This window comes from Scyliorhinus torazame, chromosome 1 (assembly GCF_047496885.1).
Source record: "Scyliorhinus torazame isolate Kashiwa2021f chromosome 1, sScyTor2.1, whole genome shotgun sequence".
NCBI lineage: Eukaryota > Metazoa > Chordata > Chondrichthyes > Carcharhiniformes > Scyliorhinidae > Scyliorhinus > Scyliorhinus torazame.
In genome coordinates, this window is record NC_092707.1 from 372,426,292 (window position 1) to 372,447,053 (window position 20,762).

At 43.8% G+C, this 20,762-nt stretch overlaps 1 protein-coding gene across 1 annotated transcript in view; it reads right to left on the reverse strand.

Moving 5' to 3' along the window:
• The window catches only part of LOC140426604 (formin-2-like), a 594,930-nt gene that overhangs the window by 405,704 nt on the left and 168,464 nt on the right, over nt 1–20,762 (reverse strand). Inside the window, exons 5-6 of the mRNA XM_072511575.1 lie at nt 15,089–16,539; nt 2,546–2,690 (exon numbers count right to left, since the gene is read on the reverse strand). Coding sequence (XP_072367676.1) covers nt 2,546–2,690; nt 15,089–16,539 — 1,596 coding nt within the window. The remainder of the gene's footprint in view (nt 1–2,545; nt 2,691–15,088; nt 16,540–20,762) is intronic.

Below are 20,762 nucleotides of genomic sequence, written 5' to 3' on the forward strand. Positions count from 1 at the left end.
CAGAAGAGAAATAATTTGCCCAGCCAGACTGGGTACGGATGGTAGCTTTTCTTCCAAAGGAACATTAATGAACCAGATGGGTTTCTTACCACAATCAATGAGTTTTATGGTCTCCATTATGGAGACGCGCTTTCAATTCCAGATTTAAAAAAAAAAAAGAATTTAAATTCCACCAACTGCCATGGTGAGACTTGAACCTGTTACCCCAGGGCATTTGCTTGGGTCACTGAATTAATAGACCAGTGGCATTGCCACTGTATCACTATCTCCCCCTAAAGGTAGCAAAGTACAACACCATTCATTGTTTGGTGCATTTTTTTTTTTCAGGTGTTCTTGATCCATTTTCTACATTGATGTCCTCTGAATTTGAAATTCGATCTATCCTTTTGTAGCTCCTTGGTACTTCATCCAAGCTAGCTACCCTCCCAAAACGTGAGGACCAAAGAACTCAGTGCAGCCTACTGTATAATGCTGTTTGAGACATAAATCTGAAGCAGATTCTTGAAGGAGCATATATTCTATGTCAGAGTGCAAGTGGGGTGCACTGTAATATATGCCACCGCTAGAAACATGCTGAACTGCACTGGCGTATAATCAGTCATGTAAATCTTTTCAAACAGTACGGGAGTTCTGACAAGCAGGGTGGCGAGGAGTTCTGACAAGGAGGAGTGGTAAGGGTGGAGGGGTGGCGAGGGTGAAGCAATGAACCAGGATCACATCTCAAACTCCTACAGTCCCGTTTACATCGCTACATTCCTGGAGATTAGAAAACTTGCATTGAAAGAAAGAGGGAATGTGTAAACTGCTCAAAAATTGAGCGGTATCAGTCCTCTCTTTCCCAACGGCATCTCCAGGAGCCCGGCAACAATAATGACATTGAAACTGATTAACCACATTGAGATATTCTCAGACGGCAAACCAGCTAGTAAAAAGGCACTGAATCTTATCACAGTATTTTTAAAAATGTATTTGTTATGGTGGAGAAATGACATTCCACAAAAGTAAAAGCCATTGTTTCAGGGCCAATGAGGGCTTTCATAAGTAATTAGTATGGCACTAAAGGCTCAGTTGCACCTCATTCAACAGGATTTAATCTTTCTAAGGGTTTTCAAAGCGAGACTAATAACCTAAAACCTAAATTTGCATCAGTTTAGCAATTCTACTTGATTACAGACAGGCAGGTTTGGGGGGGGGGGGGGGGGGGGGTAGCAGGGTAGCAGGTGACTTCGCTAACATTACCCATTGAAAAAAAGAGTAGAACAACCAAAAGCAACCTTTGGATTTCGATGCGCTTAGCTGAGCATGCGTGGGCGGCAAAAGTTGTTGTCAAGTATGAGGGAAGTAATGACGATAAAGGCAGACAGTTTCTCCATCATTACTGCAATATCCAGACCATGGCCTGAAATGACCTTCTGAAGCAAATAAATGATGATAATATTTTACAACTTGTGCAGAGGGAACATGCCTCTCGATTGATGACAGGAAGAATATTGGTGTCACCAGTGGTGTCAGAATTCCATCTCCTGCAGTGTAAATATGAAAACAGGAAAGAGCTGCATTGACAAAATGAAATGAAAATGAAAATGAAATGAAAATCGCTTATGACATGTAGGCTTCAAATGAAGTTACTGTGAAAAGCCCCTAGTCGCCACATTCCCGTGCCTGTTCGGGGAGGCTGGTACGAGAATTGAACCGTGCTGCTGGCCTGCCTTCGTCTGCTTTCAAAGCTAGCGATTTAGCCCTGTGCTAAACCAGCCCCTAATATCAAAACGAGGCCATAGAGCGCTATGTTGATTATTTGCAGAGCCATATCAATATAGAGTTAGCTTGGATTAAAATGAAATCAATATAATGCAGTTCAGATACTGCGGCATGCTGTAGCATTCTTAATCTTTACGTTACCACCTTTTAACACAACTATTGGAAAAGTGTTTGAGTAGAGTTAATAAAAAGCAGAATGGTAGGCTTTCACTCAAATACCTCCAGGCTATTGGCATTGCAATTTCGATTAGCCACAAAAGTAAAAAGAACAAGCATTCTTATAGCACTCATTCACATTTTCTGGATATGCTAAGTGCTGTACAATCATTGTTACTGAAGGAGCGTTGTTGCTGTTAATATCATCAAGGCCCCATAAACAGCTTGCCCAATTATTCTATGTGGAGGAAATACCCCATATCTCCATGGGGATCACAGAAATCAGTAGTTGGATGTCCCCAAATGACCAATGACAATTATTCGGCTTTTCTCCACCCAACACTTCAATTGCGGACATAGGACATGATTGGTACATTACTCTTCCTTATATAGGCATTTGACATTGTCTTCGTTTAGACTAATTGGGTTACTCCAGGTACATCAGCACTAAAATGCTAGACATCAGAAAACGTAGGAAATGCACACTTCGCTAAACGATACGTGAAAGAGAAAAATGGAGCAACATTTTGGCAATGCGTATGGCCTTCCACGCATATCTCAAGGTAACATTTGGTATTTCATTGTGCAGGCTACTGCTAAGGTTTCTTTACAATTTAAGATAATTTACCTGTTTAGTTTTTGTTTTGCTGTATGTATCTAAAATTGGCTTTTTCCTTTCCTTGACAGCTGATTTCGAAAAGTAATTTTCCAGCTCCTGGACATTAATGGAGGGTTCCTCCAGTGCTGCCCAAATGGGCAATGTTTCTGTTTCCCTATATACATAAAAAAAATGAAAGGTTTGTTTTAGATCACAAGTGTACTTAAATTCATAATAACTTCTTTGCTTCAAGAAAAATGCAAGTGCTGACTTGTGAATTATTTAGGGAATAACCACAGCAGACACTCTGCAAGGGGAATGCTTCATTTTAATACATCAGACATAAACTGGACAAGGGACACTTAGAAACACACAATGTAATGGAGAATCTGCAATCACAAGTTTACTAATGTATTACTATAATGTACTAATACTACATACTAATGTATGTACTATAATGTATGAGGGGCAGCACGGTAGCATTGTGGATAGCACAATTGCTTCACAGCTCCAGAGTCCCAGGTTCGATTCCAGCTTGGGTCACTGGCTGTGCGGAGTCTGCACATCCTCCCAGTGTGTGCGTGGGTTTCCTCCGGGTGCTCCGGTTTCCTCCCACAGTCCAAAGATGTGCAGGTTAGGTGGATTGGCCATGGAAAATTGCCCTTAATGTCCAAAATTGCCCTTAGTGTTGGGTGGGGTTACTGGGGATAGGGTGGAGGTGTTGACCTTGTGTAGGGTGCTCTTTCCAAGAGCCGGTGCAGACTCGGTGGGCCGAATGGCCTCCTTCTGCACTGTAAATTCTATGTATTGAAAAGCTCTTTAGGTTAAATACTTATATTTTTTAAAGAAGTGTTTCCAGCGGCTGTCTGTAGATTAAACTCTGATAATCCTCCAGTCATTACATCATGCCCTAACAGAATAGATCACAGATGTTGAACATGATACCCATCACCAAAACAAAACCCCCTTCCAAAACAGCAGCATTTGGGACATATTTTCAGCCACAAAATAATTAGCTATTAAACATTTTACTTGTTTCTTCTGTAGCACAACAAACTCAGATGAGAAACGCAGGCAAACCACTTGATATTTAACCCATCAATGAATCCTTTCAACTGAATACTTTGCCAGCAGTAACTCCCACATCATTGCAGCGATTTGGGTTATTCATACTCATGGCTATTCTACTGTTGTCCAAACGGTTCAAAAGGACAATACATTGCTTTACACCCAGTTTTGTTAACAAAGGGGAGGAAGAGATAACAATTGGTGAGATTGTTGAATGTTGAAATGGCCAGATTTGTGCTGCTACCTAACTCTATAGTAAAGCGAAAAACATAGTGGGCCAGAATGGTTCTCCACCTTGGGACATCCGGAAGCCTGGGAGGTGCAAGCTTTTAACAGTCCAGATTTAAAAAAAAAAAAAAAAGATTTTACAGAAATCACAGAATAATACAGGCCATTTGTACCACTAGATTTGTACTCGCTCTTTGGTGGAGCTATTTAGTCATTTCAAATCCCTGGTATTTCTCTATTGCTCTTTTTTTTTTTCCTCCATCGAGCATTTATCCAATTCTCTTTTGAATGTTACCACTGAATCGGCTTCAACCACCCTTACCCATCATAACGGCGTAAAATTAAAGGTTCTTTATGTTGCCTCTGGTTGTTTTGCACCCGAACAGGTACCATAGCCTGGCGATGAGGGGATTTTCACTGTAACCTCATTGCACTGTTAATGTAAGCCTACTTGTGACATTAATAAAGACTATTAAGATTATGACGTTTATTCCTAGTAGTCAGTGAAGGGATTCTTCAGGGCAGAAAAAGAGTCACACAAACTCAAAATGTTAACTCGGTTTCTCTCTCCACAGATGCTGCCGGGTTTTTTCAAGCATTTTCGGTTTCTATTGCCCCACATTAAACTACATTCACTTGCAAGGAGGTAAGACGAAGGATATGATGGAATCTCAGGCAAACTCAACAAAAGCCCCACAAAGTAAATAATAGAATTTAACATTTATATCCCGACAGCAATAGCTCATCAATATAAAGCACTTATCTCCCTTTTCTACTCATGAAAAACAATCAGGCAGCAGGACCTTCAATGAATCACTGGGAAGTCACAATAATTCAGAACACTGGCGTGTCCAATATTTTTTTCCATAAATTTAGAGTGCCCAATTCTTTTCCTTTTCCAATTAAGGGGCAATTTAGTGTGGCCAATCCATCTAGCCTGCACATCTTTTCGGTTGTGGGGGCGAGACCCACGCAAACACGGGGAGAATGCGCAAACTCCCCATGGACAGTGACCCGGGGCCTGGATCAAACCCTTGTCCTCAGTGCCTTGAAGCAGCAGTGCTAACCACCGTGCCGCCTGTGTCCAATGTTAATCACTAGTTATTATTCATATCCAAAAACACAATTCGAAATTGCAGGTATTTACAACTTTCTGAATTAAGTAATACTGGCAAGTAAAATACATTGACCAGTATAATAGTTGTTGTATCAATATTCACATGAAAAAAACCCAGGGGAACAGAGGCCAAAAGAAACAACAGTGGGAAAGAAGCATAAACTTTGTTCTCAAAAGGATATATTTTTGCAAACCGATGAGCCAACCGTTCCAACAAAGCTCCATACAAGCTCAAGGAACAGGGTCTCAACTTTCGGTTCGGCACTTTACAGTCCTTCAGAGTCAATACCGAGTTCAACAACTTATCTCTGCTTCCCCGTTTTGTTTCCTTTCCTTTGCAGGTTTTGATTTTAACCCTGCTTTTCTCATTTTTGCTTTCAGGTGGCAGCTGTTCATTATGCTCCTCTGGACCCAATCTTTACTTGTCCTGTTATTACTTCCTTTAGCTCTAACCCACCAATTCTTTATCATTTAAATGTCTTTCATTTGCCACTCTCTCCCAGACCTTCCCTTCTATCCACTCCCACTTCGCCTACTTAAAACCTTCTTACTTTTCCCTGTTCTGATGACTGGTCGCAACCTAAAATATTGGGCAAGATCTTCGGCTCTCCACTCCAGTGGGATCTTTTGGTCCCGCCGATGATGCATCCCCGACACCCGTTTCCTGGTGGCATTATCGAAATCAATGGGAAATCCCATTGATAGTGACAGGACCAGAAGATCCAGTCGCCTCCTGCCGAAAAACACACCGCGGGTGTCATGATATCCACATCAGCATATCATGATGCAATCACACACACACTGATGGACAGGTAGTTGGACCAACCAACACACACACAACATCGCAGCCAATCACCAGTGAGAGCACACGCACTATAAAACAAGAACATCACAGTTCCCGCTCATTCTACCAGGAGATAGCTCAGAGCACAGAGCTCACAGCGTCAAAAAGACATAGACCATGTGCTGAGTGCCTCACTAAGATAGTGATAGGGCTGGGTCCACAGGTTAGCTGGTGAAGCACGTACCCAAGCCAGTAGTTAGTAGCTGTTATTGTTTAAAACAATAAAACAGAGTTGTACCATCTACAGCCACGTTGGATCATTTGTGCATCGGGACACCCAAAACGACAGCGGGAAAGCCAGAGAATCCAACCAAATACGCGGCCTGCTTAATATTTCCAGAATTTTGCTTCATTTTTGTAAACTGATCACTCAGAAATTAGTTACAGATCAAGTAAGCTAGGTTAAAGTTGAAGATATAGTCGCACTGCATTATCACAGTGAACCCAGAAAATACAAGAGAGGGAGGGGATGCCACCATATTCATAGAATCACTACAGTGCAGAAGGTGGTTATTTTGCCCATCGAGTCAGCACCAATCCTCCAAAAGAGCAGCTGACCTAGGCCCACACTCCCACCCTATCCTCTCAACCCCACCTAAGCTGTACATTTTTGGGCACTAAGGGGCAATTTAAAGCATGGTCAATCCACCTAACCTGCACATATTTGGACTGTGGGAGGAAACCCATGCACACACGGGGAGAATGTGCAAATTCCACACAGTCACCCAAAGCCGGAATCAAACCCGGGGCCGTCGTGTTAACCACTGTGCCCCCATGCCATATTAGTGTTCAAGCTCGCCTGGATGTGGAACTGCCTGCTGCTGAAACTGCGACAATGACTGCTGAAACTAATTTATATCCCATCAATGGCCACATGCTTCAAGATGATTTAATTGATTTCTTTGCCTTTGTTATACTTCCAAAAAGCAAGAGGAGACAGCGCCGAACTGATGATGCAACATCAACGTGAGCACATTTCTCTTTGTAAATAGACTGTGCTTGGCAATGATCCTGGAAAGCCACAATCTCTCTACTGTTAAAATTCACAGAACAAAAGCCAATTTTGTATAAACAACACTATTGCCTTTGAGTACTACAAGTAAACAAAATCAGTCTGGATCAAAACCGGACCTCATTTCCCAGCGCTTTTGCACACGTGACAGTATTTAGCAGAACCCTATAAACTCATCTCCATGTTGGCAACTCTCCATTTAGGATCAATTAATCCGTTTACAATTGTGCTACAAATTTATTGTGAAAAGTATCACAGCTTTTGAGTTGAGTGTAAACAGTGGGAAATTATTTTGGCTCAGTTTTTGCACTGGTAATGGTGATTAAATTGTTAACAATCACTCTCAATGCTGCAGTAAAACTGACAACAACCTCTGGGCTCCACACTTGCAGAATAACATATAAATCCACAAATTGCTGTCAATGATTCTACCTTTCTCCAGACAATATGCTGTTAAGGTACGCCCAGGTTGCAGCTATAGAATTCATGGGAATTTCAACTCTTACACGGGTTGTTTTGCTGAAAGAACATTTGAAAAGTTACAACTCATTAAATTGGTCCAAAAGGATTTTTGAAGGCTTACCAACTTCATAATTACTACAACAGTGGCCCGCATGGTAGCAGTGGTTAGCATTGTTGCTTCACAGCACCAGGGTCCCAGATTCGCTTCCCAGCTTGAGTCACTGTCTGTGCGGAGTCTGCACGTTCTCCGTGACTGCATGGGTTTCCTCCAGATGCACCGATTTCCTCCCACAGTCCAGAAAGATGTGTTGTTAGGTAATTTGGACAAACCAAAGCTATTAAAAACTCTGGGTGGGGGATGGGGAAAGCAGGGAGACAGTGGGGGAGGGGGGGTGGCAAAAGGTGGGGGGGGATAGCAGGGATACAAGTATAAACGATTAGGTGATGTTCAAGCTTTCTTCACCCAGTTTGAGGCTGCAGTGTTAATGTAAGCCTACTTGTGGTAATAAAGATTTTTTTTAAAACAGCTTCAGTAGCTCTGAAAAGCTAATGTTATTCATAGACCCCAAATCATAAAATATTCCACTTTTTCCAAAGAGGTTTACTTTTATTTTACTATCTAAAAGTTGAAATTAATCTTAGCTGCCTGCTTTGCTTTATGTGAATACTTCAGCGTGATTTGCTCATTATTTGCTTGCAGACATCACGGCTAGACACACCAAGACATCATGTTGATTGGGCAGATTTTAAATGGTCAGCTAGAAAAGGGACCACAGAGATTGCTGCTACATTGATGTGGGTAACTTTCTCCGAGGCTAGGAACAAGCAACCTTGTTTCTCCACTGACCACAAAATCCAGGCCATTTACTTTGGATGCAAATGTAGTTAGTCTCAAGTCTTTCTATTTCCCAAGGCTGGAATACAAATGTTTACGGGCCCAATGCTCAATAAAACATGTTCTGACAATGAGAAATGCATACAATATATTTGTAACTATGCAAACCATTCAGGGATATGGACTAACATAATGCAAATGGAGGCTTCACTGGACATAATGCACAGGTCTTGTAGAAAGGAGTGTTAAGATAGTGAAAGCCATTAGCCTCAGTGTTAACAGTCTTCAGATTCATCAGAATGAACTATTCCGAAATGTTCAGGGCCAAGAGTAACTTGCAACTACCAGCTGGCTTCTCCACAGAAAGCTTGAACACCACCTAATTGTTTATACATGTATACCTGCTATCCCCCCCGACACCACCCTTCACCCCACCCCCCCCCCCACCCCCAACCGTCTCCCTGCTATCCCCATCCTCCACCCAGAGTTTTTACTAGCTTTGGTTTGTACAGTACAAAAGTTAAAGTCAGAATAGTTCACCTAGTTTGAGGCTGCTCTTTGTACTTTTAACAGATAATCCAACATTAAATACAACATCGTAATTCAAGGGGATTGACAGGTAACATCCAATGGAATAGATGGCATTTTCTGTCTGTTTTACCTCCAGACCTGCCTGCCCCAATCCTGAGAACATCCATTCCCGAATTATCTATGCTGTGTTAACAAATTGGTAAACACCTCAGTAGTTCCGTAAGAAGTCTTACAACACCAGGTGAAAGTCCAACAGGTTTGTTTCAATGTCACTAGCTTTCGGAGCGCTGCTCCTTCCTCAGGTGCTCAGTAGTTCCTCAGTAGTTAGCACTGTTGCTTCAGAGCACCAGGGACCTGGGTTTGATTCCCAGCTTGGGTCACTGTCTGTGCGGGTTTCCTCCGGGTGCTCTGGTTTCCTCCCCCAAGTCTCGAAAGATGTGCTTGTTCGGTGAATTGGACATTCGGAATTCTCCCTCTGTGTAACCGAACAGGCGCCGGAGTGTGCCGATTCGGGGACTTTCGCAGTAACTTCATTGCAGTGTTAATGTAAGCATACTTGTGACACTAATAAAGATTATTAAATTCAATTTGTTAATCATTTAAATCCCCTTGCATGTTTTAGCCTTTCTTCACTAGTACATGTTTTGGGATGTTGATCGCATCTCCATCATTCAAATAAAATAACTGCGCCCTATCATTCATGTAAAAACGTTTTAAAAAGATATTTTTTGACACCCTATTCAAAACTATAATATCTGCATTTCTTAATTTAAAAAAAAAAAAAATCATATTTTCTTTGAATGTTGAATGTCCAATTGCTTTGGAACAGTTAGCATTGACACAGTTGACTCTTGTGCATTACATATAAAACTTACACACATTTGGACCCAATAGCAACTTGGATTTTGTCCAGTAACTTGAACATAGTAAAATGTTTCAAGGTGTTTTTCAGAAGCAAACAAAATTTGAGTCTACATAAGGAAATATTAGGGAAGGTGCCCAAAAACATACAAAAGGATTGGATTAAGCCGTTCAGCCTTTTGAGCTTGCTCCAACAAGAAGATCATGGCAGATCCAATTGTGGGCTAAACTCCACTTTCCTGTCTGTGGGCACACCCCACCGCCCCGCATCCCCACTCCAATAACCCTCGATTGCTTTGGCAATCAAACAAATATCTAGCTTCACCTTGAATATGTCCAATGACCAAACCTCCACTGCTCGCTGGAAAAAAGCATTCCACGGAACAACAACCCTAAAAAACAAATCTCCATCTCACTCTTAAATGATGTGGAGATGCCGGCGTTGGACTGGGGTGAGCACAGTAAGAAGTCTTACAACACCAGGTTAAAGTCCAACAGGTTTGTTTCGATGTCACTAGCTTTCGGAGCGCTCCTCCTTCCTCTTCATTCACCTGAGGAAGGAGCAGCGCTCCGAAAGCTAGTGACATCGAAACAAACCTGTTGGACTTTAACCTGGTGTTGTAAGACTTCTTACTGTCACTCTTAAATGGCAGACGCATATTTTTATCTATTTTTTTTTTTTTTTAAATGTGTCCCTATTTCTAGACTGCCCCACAAAGGGAAACATCCTCAGCATCCACGTTCCTTCAGGATCTTTTGTATCTCAATAAGATAATCTTTCATTCTTCTAAATGACAGCACGGTAGCATTGTGGCTAGCACAATTGCTTCACAGCTCCAGGGTCCCAGGTTCGATTCCGGCTTGGGTCACTGTCTGTGCGGAGTCTGCACATCCTCCCAGTGTGCGCTTGGGTTTCCTCCGGGTGCTCCGGTTTCCTCCCACAGTCCAAAGATGTGCAGGTTAGGTGGATTGGCCATGATAAAGTGTTCAAAATTGCCTTTAGTGTTGGGTGGGGTTACTGGGTTATGGGGATAGGGTGGAGGTGTTGACCTTGGACAGGGTGCTCTTTCCAAGAGCCGGTGCAGACTCGATGGGCTGAATGGCCTCCTTCTGCACTGTAAATTCTATGATTAAACTCCAATGGATAACCTCCAAGGACAACATTGTAGCAGTTAGCACTGCTGCCTCACAGCGCTAGGGACCCGGGCTTGATTCCGACCTCGAGTGACTGCCTGAAGTTTGCACGTTCTCCCAGTGTCTGCCTGGGCTTCCTTCGGAGTTCCGTTTCCTCACGCAATCCTAATTCAGGTTAGGTGGATTGGCCACGCTAAATTGCCCCTTGGTGTTCAAAGGTGTGCAGGGTAGGTTACGGGGATGTGGGAATGGGGGAGTTTCGAAGGGGCTGTGCCAACTCAATTGGCCAAATGGCCTCCTTGTGCACTATAGGGATTCTATGATATAATCCCAAACTTTCCTTAAAAGCTAATCAAGCGAACCTTCTCCGAATTGCTTCCAATGCAATTATATTCTATCTTAAAAACTGTACAGTGCTCCAGATATGACCAAGTATTAGATTTTGAGTTAAAGGAAATAGGATGAGAGGTGGAGAGATTTAGGGAAGAAATGACAGAGTTTAGGGCTTCGGCAGCTGAACATTGGAACAATTAAATTCAGGATTGCTGAAAAAGCCAGAATTAGAGGATAACAGATATAGGATAACAGATACCACCAGAGTACAACATTTACTTGATGGCAGTATTGCCATATAAATTACACACTGCAGCATATACCTACTATTAACATTGTAAAGCTGAACATAACATTAAACTACAGGAAAGATGCTCACCCACCCCAACACCACCGCCCACCTCCGTCTGCATTACTTAAAGGGATCATGAACTTCTTGCGGGCTAATTTCTGGATGAGTTATTCTGGTTGTTGGTGCAACTCTACATGATCTGGGGAGCTTTTTATAATCTAAAGTTTCATTAGCCTGGCTAGAGCTGGAGTGTCTTTTTTGGTGACTTAAAGGCTGAAACTAGTTGTTTCCAGACATGGGTGGTCATTACTGGATCGTTACCTCATCAAAAAGAGGGTCGATGAGGGAAATGCAGTTGGAATTGTTGTATGTGGACTTCAAAAAAGGCATTTGGTAAAGTGCCAAAGAATAGATTTGTCAGCAAAGGTTGGTTAAGCTCATGGAATAAAAGGGGCAGCAGCAGACAGCTAAATGACAAGAAATTAGTGGCGAATGGTTTCTTTTGAACCAAAGGAGGTAATACAGTGGGGTTCTCCAGGGATCAGCACTAGAACCGTTAGTTTCACTGATCTATATTAATGACCTGGATTTGGATGTGCAGGACATGTTTCGTTTTTAAAAATAAATTTAGAGTACTCAATTCTTTTTTCCAATGAAGGGGCAATTTAGCGTGGCCAATTCACCTACCCTGCACATCCTTCTGGGTTGTGGTGGGTGAGACCCACGCAGACACGAGGAGAATGTGCAAACATGGACAGTGACCCGGGGCTGGGATCGAACCCGGGTCCTCAGCGCCATGAGGCAGCAGTGCTAACCACTGCACCACCATGCCGCCCAGTGCAGGGCACGTTTCAAAATTTGCACACGTCAGCAAACCCTGAAGTATTGCGAGTTGTAAGGAGGATTGTGAGACTCTTCAGGAGGATATAGACAGGCTGGTGGAATGGGCAGGCACAATGAATTCAATGCACAGAAGTGCGAGGTTCATTTTGGTAGGAAGAACGAGGAGGGGCAATGTAAAGGTGTAAAGGCTACAATTCTAAAGGGGGTGCAGGAACCAAGAGACCTGGGGGTACATGTACACAAATCTTGAAGGTGGAAGAGCAGGTCGAGAACATGGTTGAAAAGACATACAGGACCTTTGTTTTTGTAAACAGAAGAATCACATACAACAACAAGGAAACGATGATGAAACCTTTGTTCAGCCTCAACTGCAGTATTGTTTCCAATTCTGGGCACTGCACGTGAAGGCTTTAGAAAATGTTCACAAAAATGGTTTTCAGGGATGAGGGACCATAGTTCCTTCCGTGGATAGATTAAAGAAGCTGAGGTTGTTCTCCTTACAGAAGGTATGAGATGAGGTGCGGGACCTCCCAGCTGTTCCCGTCGGCATAATCTTCTGGTCCCGCTGACTGCACATCTCTGCCATGGGGTGGATTCAATGGAAAATCCTATCGACAGTGGCTGGGTCAGAAGATTCTGCTGTCAGCCAGCGGTGGGCTGCCTCCTGCCACTGAGAAACATACCGCAAGATTCTTTGGCCTCACGCCATAGTGTTTAAATCCATTAGGTGTCCATTAGTTAAATAGAGAAAGACTGTTCCCAGTGATGGAAGGCTAAAGGACACTAATTTAAGATGACTGGCAAAGGAAGTAATGGCAACAGGAGGAAAAGCTGCATACATAAGAACATAAGAACTAGGAGCAGGAGTAGGCCATCTGGCCCCTCGAGTCTGCTCCACCATTCAATGAGATCATGGCTGATCTTTTGTGGACTCAAGCTCCACTTTCCAGCCAATGAATGGAGAGTATCTGAAATGCACTGTATGAGAGCGTGGTGGAAACAGATTCAAGTTTCCAAATCAAATTGGATAATTACGTGAAGAAAAAAATATACTTGCAGGATTATAGGGAAATGGCAGGGAAATCAAACTAACTGCATTGCTCCTGTGGTGGGCTGGCACAGACCCAGCAGGCCAAATGGCCTGATGTACCCATTCTAGGATTCTGTGATCTTGGAGGACTGGGGACAGGACACGAGATGGTTACAGAGATGGGAGGCACTGATGCACTGGAGGGATTTAAAAACCAGGATGAGAATTTTAAATTCAAAGCGCTGTTTAACCTGGAGATAAAAAGGAGGTGAAACTGATGGGTGAATAGGACTTGGTGCGCATTGGGAAAAGGGCAGCTTTTGATTACCTCAAGTTTGTGAAGGGTAGGAATGCGGGAGGCTGGTCAAGAGTGTGCTGAAATAATCAAGTGTAGAGGTAACAAAGGCATGGTTGAGTGTTTCAGCAGAACTTTAAATACCTGCATGATTTGTTTTCCTTCATTTCTAATATTATTTAAGTCACCAACGGCAACTTCAGAAAGCAAGTCAAATGGTTTCAGTACATTTAAAATACCCACAATTTCGTACAAAGGTCTTCCCAAACCCAAACCGATAGCTGGGCGCTATGCAAAACGCATTCACCTTGGGCTAGTCTTGCATTTGTTTTTCTGCACAGGCCTAATGGAGCACAAGCAAAAAAGTGTGAAAAAGTCATCCAACTTCACCTTAGCTAGGTTAGGAGGCCCAACATCACCTACAAAATAACCCCAAAACTAGATTGAACTTGCACGACTGGAGTGACGATACTTTAGTTCTGTAGCTTATTGACTCAAACTCAACCAATACTTGAAGGTGCAAATAGGGGATGATGTAATGAAGAAATAGGAGATCAAGGGCAGTATGGTGGCACAGTGGTTAGCACTGCTGCCTCACGGTACCAAGTTCGATCCTGACCCCGGAGTCAGTGTGGGGTTTGCACATTCACCCAGTGTCATAGAAGCCCTACAGTGCGGAAGGAGGCCATTCGGCCCATCAAGTCTACACCAACCCTCCGAAAGAACACTCACCCAAGCGAAAACCCCAGACCATCTCCACAACTCTGCCTAGGGCCAATTTAGCAGAGTCAATCCACCTAACCTGCACATCTTTGGACTGTGGGAGGAAACCTGAGCACCTGGAGGAAACCCACGCAGACACGGGGAGAACGTGCAAACCCCACGCAGACAGTCACCCAAGGCTGGAATTGATTCCAGGTCCCTGGTGCTGCGAGGCAGCAGTGCTAAGCACGGTGCCACAGTGCTACCCTGTTTGCTTGGGTCTCACCCCCACAGCCAGGTAGGTGGATTGGCCACGCTGAATTGTCCCTTAATTGGATTTGTTAAAAATTATTTTTTTAATAAAGATCATGACATTGTCACACTAATCTAAACCAGAGACTTGGTTTTGTTGACATGGGTTGGGAGATCGAGAAATAAACGAGTTGTAATGAGGGGAGTGGAGTGGGGTTGAGCAGAAATCTGGCAAATATGATATGGCTTTCTATTACAAATAAACTTTTAAAAACAATTCCAAAAAAACCCTATAAATTTGTTCAAAATATTTCTAGTCACATTTAGAACTATGATATCACTTTCATTTGTCTTCCCCAAACAGTGGTATTAACGGATCAAAACTCCCAGAAATGAAATGAAACAAAATTATTGTCACAAGTAGGCTTCAAATGAAGTTACTGTGAAAAGCCCCTAGTCGCCACATTCCGGCGCCTGTTCGGGGAGGCTGGTACGAGAATTGATCCGTGCTGCTGGCCTGCCTTCAAAGCCAGCTACTTAGCCCAGTGTGCTAAAATCTCTAGTTGTCCAGAAGACTAATGGATAAGATGATTAATTAAAACCCCTCAACGCAGGATAAAAGAATTTGGTGGTGCTAGAGTCCAGATCATTTAAACACCTCAGGAGGTTCACCCAGCAATGTTAGCAAAAGCAGTCACAATATACAGCTACAGACAGCAGAATCGTCCAATTACCTTTTGTTGCTCAGCTGAATTCTTGACCAATAGAGAGGTTTCATTGGACGGGATGGATCAATTGGAATTTTCCTGGGCAATTTGTCTTTAGTCATTCCCAATGCAAAGATTCCCGCTGGAAGAGGTGGTGGAAGAAAACCACAGCCTGATGGAGGAAAGGGTGGTGCTGGCAGACAGTGGCCTGCTGGTGGAGGTGGAGGGATTTCAGTTCCAGGGAACACAGAGCCTGGCAGAGGGGGTGGGGCAGGAGGGAGCGCAGAGCCAGGCAGAGGGGGAGGGGGAGGAGGAAGAGGGAACACAGAGCCAGGCAGAGGGGGAGGGGGAGGGGGAGGGGGGAGCGCTGAGCCAGGCAAAGGAGGTGGTGGAGGAGGAGGAGGAGGCACAGAGCCAGGCAGAGGGGGAGGGGGAGGAGGAAGAGGGAGCCCAGAGCCAGGCAGCGGGGGAGGGGGAGGAGGAAGAGGGAGCCCAGAGCCAGGCAGCGGGGGAGGGGGAGGAGGAAGAGGGAGCCCAGATCCAGGCAGAGGGGGAGGGGAGAGCACGGAGCCCGGCAAAGGGGGTGGTGGTGGAGGAGGAGGAAGAGGCACTGAGTTAGGCAGAGGGGGAAGGGGAGGGGGAAGAGGGAGCGCAAAGCCGGGCAGAGGGGGTGGGAGAGGGGGAGGAGGGAAAACAGAACCAGGCAGGGGGGGTGGGGGAGGAGGGGCAAACACAGAGCCAGGCAGAGGGGGTGGGGGTGGAGGAGGCGGTGGCGTCAGGAATGCAGAGCCAGGCAGAGGGGGAGGTGGTGGGGGAGGGGGGAGCAGAGAACCAGGCAAAGGCGATGGTGCAGGTGGAAGCTCACACCTGGACAATATAGGCAGACACGAGAGGTCAGTAGATGGTAGAGATGGAGCTTCACCATCAGCCAGAGATGAAGACAGTCGATTGGATAAAAGGTGCGGCAAAAATTGTTGTGCGTTTTGATCCGATGTCGTAGACACAGAAAGGGGTATTTCACTTGGGTGAGGCGTCAACTTTTGTGCCAAAGTACTATATTGGTATGTTGGTGTTTTTGGCAGTGATGAAGCTGCAGATACAGACTGATCCTGAGATGAGGAAACCCTGCAACTTGGAAGTGGAGGTTGTGACGATTGTCTATCAAATAAAGGCACTTGGTCAGTTGGATATTCTTGAGTAAGGGAAGTCTTTACAGATATAGCATCTACACAAGAAGTCTGTAAACTGCGAAGAAAGGTCGGCCTGTCTGCTTGAAGGTGAACGTCTGAAGATGCTTTTGAGACTACATCCTCACTAACAGATCTGTGGTCCTGTACAGTCCTCTCTTGGTCCAATAAGACAGAATGCTTCTCCAGGTCAGCTATTTTGGTCCTTAGTTGTTCAATTGTTAGTTCAAGTTTCTGGATAACGTCAACCTGCTCTTCCTTCAACTCTGGTGGCTTCTCTTCAGTATCTTTCTGAAAAGGAAGGTGCATCACCAGCGTTAGATTGAATTTACAGCACGCTCAACATTCACAGCTTATAAATCAAAGTGGAATACACAAGAATAAAACAAGATTGGCCATTTAGCCTCTTGAGCCTGTTTCGTAATTTAAATACATTGTGGCTCATCTGCACCTCAAAGCCATTTACCAAATTTGATTCAGATCCCATGATAACCTTGAATAAGAAAATCTAGTCACCCCAAGTCTTACAAGAGTGGCAATAGAAATTCACCATGTGGCGCCAGAGATACAGCAGTTGGCAGTAAGGTGTACTAGAGGACAGTCACATTAAAAGTAGCTTCAGGTGAGGGCAGCACGGTGACGCAGTGGTCAGCACAGCTGCCTCACGGCGCCAAGGTCCCAGGTTTGATCCCGGCTCTGGGTCACTGTCCGTCTGGAGTTTGCACATTGTCCCCGTGTTTGCGTTGGTTTTGCCCCCGCAACCCAAAGATGTGCAGATTAGGTGGATTGGCCATGCTAAATTGCCCCTTAATTGGAAAAAATTCATTGGGCACTATATATATATATATATATATATATATATATAATATATTTAAACATTTTTTTTTTTTTTTTTTAAAAGTAATTCGAGGAGAGTTCAATTATTCGTTGCCATTTGTATGGTAGTTAGTCAGTCATCTTTCCACGTGTTAAACTAGTCAAAGAACTAGATGTCCTGTGTGCATCATTACCATGGCCACAACACAGAACATAACATTACCTACAATTCTGTGTACATTATTTTACGTTTAAATTCATGCAGAACTCACAGTTAGGGAGCATGGGATACAGGGAAGTTTGGCTGTCTGGATACAGAATTGGCTGGCCAAAAGAAGACAGCGAGTGGCAGTGGATGGAAAGTATTCCGCCTGGAGGTTGGTAACCAGTGGTGTCCCACAAGGATCTGTTCTGGGACCTCTGCTCTTTGTGGTTTTTATAAATGACTTGGATGAGGAAGTGGAAGGGTGGGTTAGTAAGTTTGCCGATGACACAAAGGTTGGGGGAGTTGCAGATAGCGTTGAGGGTTGTTGCAGGTTACAACAGGACATTGACAGGATGCAGAGCTGGGCTGAGAAGTGGTAGATGAAGTTCAACCTTGATAAATATGAAGTGATTCATTTTAGAAGGTCGAATTTGAATGCTGAATACAGGGTTAAAGGCAGGATTCTTGGAAGTGTGGAGGAACAGAGGAATCTTGGGTCCACGTACATAGATCCCTCAAAGTTGCCACCCAGGTCGATAGGGTTGTTAAGGCGGCGTATGGTGTGCTGGCTTTCATTAACAGGGGGATTGAATTTAAGAGCCGCGAGGTTTTGCTACAATTTTATAAAATAGTGTCCACAGTTCTGGTCGCCTCATTATAGGAAGGATGTGGATGCTTTGGAGAGGGTACAGAGGAGATTTACCAGGATGCTGCCTGAACTGGAGGGCATGTCTTATGAAGAAAGGTTGAGGGAGCTAGGGCTTTTCTCACTGGAGCGAAGAAGGCAGAGAGGTGACTTGATAGAGGTGTACAAGGTGATGAGAGGCATGGATAGAGTGGATAGCCAGAGATTTTTCCACAGCGTGGAAATGGCTGTCATGAGGGGACATAATTTTAAGGTGATTAGAGGAAGGTATAGGGGAGATGTCAGAGGTAGGTTCTTTACACAGAGCGGTGGGTGTGTAGAATGCGCTGCCAGCAGAGGTGGTGGAGTCAGAGTCATTAGGGACATTTAAGTGTCTCTTAGACAGGCACATGGACAGCAGTAAATTGAAGGGGTGAAGGTTAGGTTTATCTTAGATTAGAATAAATGGTTGGCACAACATCGTGGGCTGAAGGGCCTGTACTGTGCTGTACTGTTCTATGTTCTTCTACTCCATGCTTGCAACCTCAAGTCATTCAGATAATATTTGAATATCTTAGAAATCACTAAATCGTGACAGTCATCGAGACTTCGCCTATTCATCACATAAATCCTAATTACCATTGGTTCCTGGAGATTTGGCGACTATAAACATCATTATTTTCTCCTGCATTGTTATAGTAAATCCAGTAAGCTCCATCCCTCGACGTATTTGCAGGTTCCCCTCTGCCGCTGCTATTTTATCTTCCTCTTTAACTATAAAAGCTCATTTAACAAGTTTACCATTTTGTTGTCGTCCATGATAGTGCTGCCTCCATTAGTTTTTAATGGACCCATATTCTCCTATAGCAGAGCCTCAATAAAACCTTCTGCTTTTGATATCCTATTATGATCCCAGACCAGACCCCAACAGTGGCTAGGATACTGGACAGAAACCCCAACATTTTATTTTGGGCTGTGTAAGACTGAGGAAAGGAGACTTCACTCCAGGAGTGATCTCATGAAGAAATAAGGATATGGAATATTAAAACACAGTTTTAAAAAAATCTTTAACATCACACCATACTACCACTTAAACAATGCTACTCAATACACGGAGGACACTACCATTAACTTCTATCTTTATTCCCACTCAAACAACAAGAAAAAACCATCTTCGATCTCAATCCACTGAAATCCCATTATCACATAGGACTACCTGCTTTACAGACATGATTTTTTGAGAAAGACAGATCTTTTGACGATGCTTTAAAGTAAAGCTCTGAATCCTGTCAGAACCATGCAGAAGCTCTGGCTATATTTCTTCAGAAGCTGTTTCAGCTAGTTTGTTCACCTTTCCAACACACTGCTCCTCTATCTGCAGGCACAATATTTTAATTGAACTGCAGAGAGCAAACTGCTTTACCTCTGTTCAAAGCATCACCTAGAACTCTACTGAACTGCTTTCTGAAAAATGCCTGATAGCTTCGCTCCACCCAATAATGACACCATCTTACCAAGCTGAAACCTAATTAACTCCACTAGGAATCCCCTTAATCCAAACAAAACTGCATTAGTCCAAGCTTTTTATGATGGCTTAATTGCACGCTTGGCTCCCAAAACCTTTGTTGTCTTTCAAACCAAGATTTTTTTAAAAACATGCTTGCAGCGGTCAAACACAGTAACCCAGACTTTTAACCCCTACTGCACCAAATAACTAATTCCTACAAATTCCTACAATAATCATCATCCCTTGCAGGATTTCTTTTTTCTAGTTTCCCATCTCTACTTCCTTTCTATCCCTATCACTTTCTCTCACTCCCAATCCATTCAATTCTGGTTTTCGATTAGATTTGTGCAACTTTTAACTTGACTGCTTTCCACACACGAGGAGAATTGCATTTTAGGCCTATGTAATCATTTTGCATTGCATCCACTATTTGACCCCTCAACAGATCTGCCCACTTTATGGTAAATTCATTCCTCAGCCAAAGTTTGCCTTGCTTAACTTTAAAACTAGTTTGGGACATCCTTTTCTCACTCTCAAACTGTACATGAACCTCAACAATTCTACAGTTACTATTTCATAGAAATATAGAATTTACAGTGTACAAGGAGGCCATTTGGACCATCGAGTCTGCATCATCTCTTGGAAAGGGCACCCGACCCAAGGTCCACACCTCCACCCTATCCCCATAACCCAGTAACCCCACCCAACACTAAGGGCAATTTATCATGGCCAATCCACCTAACCTGTACATCTTTGGACTGTGGGAGGAAACCGGAGCACCCAGAGGAAACCCACGCACCATGGGGAGGATGTGCAGACTCTGCACAGACAGTGACCCAAGCGGGAATCGAACCTGGGACCCTGGAGCTGTGAAGCAATTGTGCTATCCACAATGCTACCGTGCTGCCCAAAATTTAGAGTACCCAAATTTTTTTTTTCTCCCCAATTAAGGGGCAATTTAACAAGGCCAATCCACCTAATCCACACATCTTTGGGTTGCGTAACCAGATGGGGTTTTTACGACAATCGACGAGGGTCATCATTAGACTATTAATTCAGGAAGTGTAATTTGCATTACGCTTCCTGACCATCACATCGTGTAGCCAGTTAAAATGGCTAACTCCCGATTTAGAATGGCTAACCCCGATTTAAAATGGCGAATGGCAAAGGCTGATGGGAAAATCAGCCAACAGGACTAAAACAAGCAGCTACAGGTAGACTGTGTATTCACCTCTGGGAAGGCCAGACAAGATCGATACCAGGAACCATCAGCACAACAAAACACCAGTCATCTGCATACTAATGAGCAATCCCCGGGAACAATGTGCAACAATTTAGACACACAAAGCCAACCCAGACTT